The 5,878-nt window shown below is 37.2% G+C and overlaps 1 protein-coding gene across 1 annotated transcript; it reads left to right on the top strand.

Moving 5' to 3' along the window:
* Nucleotides 1–482: 482 nt before the first annotated feature.
* Nucleotides 483–5,627, top strand: LOC306931971 (caspase a-like; the record flags this gene model as incomplete). Its single annotated transcript, XM_079513676.1, has 7 exons — nucleotides 483–595; nucleotides 2,335–2,622; nucleotides 3,293–3,444; nucleotides 3,591–3,767; nucleotides 4,489–4,723; nucleotides 5,160–5,294; nucleotides 5,446–5,627. The coding sequence occupies exons 1-7, from the start codon at nucleotides 589–591 to the stop codon at nucleotides 5,625–5,627; spliced, it is 1,176 nt and encodes a 391-aa protein (XP_079369802.1). The 5' UTR covers nucleotides 483–588.
* Nucleotides 5,628–5,878: the final 251 nt, after the last annotated feature.

Raw genomic sequence — 5,878 nt, 5'->3', positions numbered from 1 at the left:
GCCAAATGAGTAAAGAAATAACAAAACAGTACATTGTTGACTTGTAACAGTGAAATCACTCTACTTTAGACTAGAGTAGGCCTACATCATTGTTTGTGTAAACAGGGCTGTAATGACTTGTATTGGTCCCCCAATGCGAATCAGACTGCAGTACCTATTTCCCACCTTTAGATGTCAGGCTTCACACAAATGTGGTTTTAAGAAACGTATAGCGGAGGATTCGAATGCCATAATGCATTGAAACTTTCATTAAACGTTATTAGAAAAAAAAAAGATTGAAAACCAGTTCTTGTAGACATTACAGTGATAGTACACAGAAATATAGGCCTAATCCAAAAACTGTCTCAGAATGCAGACCTGCAACTGCAAGTCAGGAATACCAGCGCTCAAGTTGTACAGGTTGTTAGCCAGACAGCCAATAGGGTTTCAGCAGAGCTGGAGGCAACTTTCTAGATAGTTAAATACAACCCCTTTGCTAGGCAGTGGGCACAAAAAGTTGTTTCAACGTTTGTGTCGTGACCTTTTTGCCTAAACGTCTGAGAAGTTTTACCTTAGATTTGAATAATATCCTTCACTTGACCCAGGAAAATGGCAGGTAAGACGATCGTTTTATTATTAGATTCAATTTTGGCAATTAGGTAAAGACCACAGGTTCATGCCTATTATGTTAACATTAGGCTACATCAAATTCATCAAGGCCTATGGGCCTCATGGCTCGGCAAGGCTACTTACTTACATCAAATTCGTGCTAGAAACTTACTATAGCTATATATGTTTTGCACAGCTATCGTTATTGCCAAATAATCGAAACAAATGTATGTTTAATCTGGTTTGGTTTTACTTTCACTTTAATAATATGTCCAACTCACTGATGTCTTGTCATGTCTGAGTAATGCCTGAGTAAAAATAAAGGAACAAGAAAGAAGAACTCACTGATGTCTTGTCATGTCTGAGTAAAATAAAGGAACAAGAAAGAAGGATAGTTATGTAGCCTATACCACATTTAAATAAATGTAGTTTATTTGTTATTATGTGTACATTATTTGTCAATTAATACATAATAATTGAAATTGATTGATTGCTGAAAATAGCAGTGTTGGCAAATAGGAAAAAGAGGGGGGGGGGGGATTATATATTTTGTAGGTAAACTTTGTAATGCCACTCTTGAAAACAAAGTGTTGCATTTTGGGTTTGCTTTTTTTATGTCAATCAATCAGGTCACCTTAAAGGTAGTGTAGCCTAAAGTGATATATTTTTGGTTAAAACAAAAAGATTTTTGCTAAAAGGTTAAATCACTACATTCTGAAAGTAAATGTAATAAACAGAAAATACAGTTTCAGGTATAGGTGACAAAATGTCAGCCAATCAGGAGAGATTAGCTATATTTATGAGCTTATTTTTGTATCTGTTTGTCATTTCTTTATGGCTCTATGATCTCTTACAATTCCACTTGTTTAATCATTAAACAAAGTGGAATTGTAAGAGATGCCATAAAGAAATGAGCAAACAAACTTTGATCTGTATCCTGGTCCTGATTAGATAAAAATTGGTTTCAGTTTCTGAAAATGCATTTTGTTTAATGGAGAGACACAGACTCATGTTTCTGCAACAAACACTATACAGCAATGAGTACTATCACAATATGTAGCTTTTTAACACTTATTTTATGAATAAAAATCACTTACACTACCTTTTAAGGTAGGTATATATATATATATATATATATATATATACCCTCTATCATCCCCTATGTTGTGACTCAGGACGTGCATGTGTGGCGTGTGCCGGTGTGTGTGTGTGTGTGTGGGGGGGGGGTGTTCAATAGTAGCACAGTTTTATAATGAAAGCGCGATGGGAATGGAATCTGAAAAAGGTAGCCTACATCTTGACCACAGAAATATAGGCTACTAATTTAAATGTTTTGTACAAGTATACAAGTATAGCAAAACTAAGTGATTGTATAGGCCTACAAGCTATCAGTTCAAAACCTGAAGCGAGCTGTTATAATAGGCTGCCAACAACTGATTTGAAATATCTGGGGTGTGGCACAGTGGCAGTACTTCCTAGGCTTACTGAGTGTGCGTGCAAAGTTTCACATGACTGGTCACAGCCTACAGGCTACAGGTAGCTCAGAGCATTTCATTCTCCATGATGTAAATGCTTACATTATAAGCTTGACAGAAAAAATACACAAAATGCTTAGCTATTTTTCACATTTTAAGCTGAAGTTTATTAATTAGACTCAACAGGGTGTAAATGTTTTATGGATTGATTTATGTCTTATTTACCTGTTGTATTTCTCTCTCTCTCTCTCTCTCTCTCTCTCTCTCCTAGATAAGCTAATGAAGATCCGGAGTAAATTTGTAGATAAAATATCACTTGCAAACCTCAAGCAGCTCCTGGATGACCTCTTGGAAGATAAGTGCTTGACCGATAGCGAGAAAGACTCAATACTTGAGGAAAACTCTTCCAGAACGGACAGGGCACGTTGTCTCGTTGACGTTCTTAAGAAGAAAGGAAACAGGGCTTCTAACTCACTCATCACTCATCTTGAGGAGAGAGACCCTGAACTGTTCTCAGAACTGGGTCTGTCCTCAGCAGCAGAGCAACCAGCTCAGAAAGGTCAGTTCAGGTCTCTGTTTTTTAACCAATAAAAGATGTATGCTTTTCAGGTTATGTGTGTTATACTATAGCATTGTATATCTTTCAGCCACCAGTGGTGGAAATTAACTAAGTACTTTTACTTACTATATAAGTACTGTACTTAAGTACAATTTTGAGGTATTTGTACTTTACTTGAGTATTTCCAATTTCCAGTACTTTTACTTCTACTCCACTACGTCTCAGAGCCAAAATGTGTACTTTTACTTCACTACAATCATTTGAAAACTTTACTATAGTTACTTTGGCGATTTTAATTTTGATTAGAAAACATACATTAACCACTTCAACCATATACATTTCGGCCATTTGAAAATAGCAGATGCACAATGCGTCACGTTGCGACGCATTGTGAGCTTGTAGATCTGCTATTTTCAATAGATTTTGTACACATTTTGAACTTGTTAAATGGGACATTCTGCAATAAGAGTACTTTTACTTTTAGTACTTTAAGTACATTTTGATGCCGATACTTTTGTACTTTTACTCAAGTACATTTTCAATTCCGTACTTTTACTTGTAACGAAGTAGTTGTAAATTGCCGTATTGGTACTTTTACTTAAGTAAAACAATGGAGTACTTTTTTCCACCACTGGTATAGCCACTGATGCTAAACGTGTGTGATTTCCAGCTGTGCAACAAGTGTCCCAGGATGGATTGGGTAGTGAAACGGCCCCGGCGATCTCTGAGCCGTCCACGGATGTGGTGGCTGCCTGTGAGATGCCCCTCAAACTCCTCCCTAGCACTGATGTGTTCAAGAAGGAGAAACTAAACAATCCAAACGTAATTATTATGTCATTCTAACAATACAAAATTGAAGGTCACATGTTTTTGAAATAACACAATTAAGAGATGTATAAGCTGTATTAATTCTAAATATTCTACTCTGTTGTACAATAATAATAATAATAATAATGTTTTCTTCACAGATTTACCCTGTGCGTGAGAAGTCCTCTAGGAAGCGCCTGGCCTTATTAATCACCAATATGGACTTTGATTTAGCTCAGATGAAGAGGAATGGTGCTGAGAAAGATGAGGAGAACATGTTGATGTTGCTCAATGATTTGGGATACAATGTGGAGAAACACAGAAATCTCAGTGGCATGGTACTGTATAGGCTTAACAAGTCATTGTTACTGTATGCTTAACAAGTCATTTCTCCAGTTGAAGGATTCTCATACTTAAAGGACAACTTTAGTTATTTTCAACCAAGGTTCATGTTTTAGGTTGTTATTAGAGAAAGTAAAAGGTGAGTGTTAATTTTTTTTCATTTGCTGCTTTCTTTCGTTTTAGGGATTTTAGCTCTTTTTGACAGGGGGGCGGGGGCATTCGAGCATGGGGCTAAATATGTATTGCTTTACAAAATGTTATGGTGATTTATTTTTTTTATTATTTACTATAGTCCTAATAAACCCCAGGAAATTACATCTGGCCACAGAAGATCACAGGATCTACTGAATGTGAAGGAGGCCTACTGGGGGGAAGCCACACTGTGTGTCATAGGCTCAATATCTCAGTTTGTCACATTCAGTAGATCTCGTGATCTTTTGTGACCAGATGTAATTTCTTGGGGTCTAGTAGGACTATAGTAAATAATAAAAAAATAAATCGCCATAACATTTTGTAAAAAAATACATATTTAGCCCCATGCTCGAATGCTGCCAAAAACTGCTAAAATCACCTTTTACTTTCTCTAATAACAACCTAAAACATGAACCTTGGTTGAAAAAAACTAAAGTTGTCCTTTAACTGAGTGATGAAGTGAGCGGAGTCCTGACTAGTATTGCAATTTAGTGATTAATTGATTGATTCGATGTTTTGTCACAGGAGATGGACGGGGCTGTTAAGAGGTTTTCGCAAGATCCGCGTCTCCCTGACACAGACAGCGTTTTTGTCGTCATCATGTCTCATGGGAATTTGGGAGTCATCAAGGGCGTCCACTGGACACCGGACAATAATGACTTTTTCCCAATTGATAATCTCTACACGCACTTGAACAACCAGAACTGCCCGGCTCTGCTGGACAAACCCAAAGTTATCATCATCCAGGCCTGCAGAGGAGGTGATGTTCTGCTTACCAGTGTTGTTTCCGGCAGCAAATTTAGATTTCAGTGTTAGTCATAAGACTCTTCAATAGTTTTCATTTTGTTTCATATTGTCATATTTTAGTCACCTGGAATGCTTTAGTGTTTAGTCTAGTTTTAGTCGACTAAATGTCATAAGATTTTAGTCGACTAAATCTACAGTTGATTTAGTCGACTAAAATGTATTTAGTCGGGCCTTGATGCCGTCGTGATGACTGTTTTTACAAGACGCGTCGCAGCGTCTTAGTTTTAGTCGACGAAATCAACACTGCCGCTTACAATAGGAATGTCCGTGAAGTTGCGCTGCCTTCAATGTTTTCCTGCCTATTGTCCTGGTGTTATTTTCTGTGTAACTTAATTCAGGCTTGTTCGCTTTCAGTGAGTGAAATTAAAAATAAGACGTTCTTGTTTCAGTGGTGGGTGGATCCGCAATTGTGCATGATGGTGACATTGGCACTGATGCATACCTTGACACAGAAGGCATAGAGGCTGATGCCTTTCTGGCACACAAAGAAAAGGACTTCATCTCCCTCCTTTCAAGCACCCCACGTGAGTGTGCCTCAACATTTAATAGTTAATATGGGAGGGGGGAAATATGTTTTAATTAAAAGAGCTCTGTAAATTAAATCCTAGATGGTACTCAACTACTTTAAAAACATGTACTGTATGTCACATCCATTCTATTATTTCTATCCTGTAGATACTGTTTCATACAGACATCAAGTGACAGGATCCTTTCTAATCAAGTACATTTATGAGATATTCCACAAGTCAGCCCATGAGGAACACATTGAGGAAATGTTCATGCAGGCAAGTGTTGCAATTGACTACAATTTCACTGCGTTGCATTGTGATCTACCTAACAGCAAGGATGAACAATAATTTGAGTGTATTGATTGATTGATTGATTGATTGATTGATTGAAAATTGTATTAACAGTTTGTAGAATGGGTATTGGGTACAGTTCAATGAAAGTACAGGTCAATACAAAATCTGCTAAGAGGATAAACCCAGAAAAAGCACTAAGACTTGTTTACATAAGGGTCCTCCATTTTCAATTCACCAGACAAATAAATGCACATGCAAATGCATGTACTGTATGATCTGCTCTATTGCCTAACTAGGTCTACTGT

This window comes from Electrona antarctica, assembly GCF_951216825.1.
Source record: "Electrona antarctica genome assembly, chromosome: 11".
Taxonomy (NCBI): domain Eukaryota; kingdom Metazoa; phylum Chordata; class Actinopteri; order Myctophiformes; family Myctophidae; genus Electrona; species Electrona antarctica.
The sequence above is the reverse complement of the archived record's forward strand: the minus strand, read 5'-3'. Positions and strand labels throughout refer to the sequence as shown.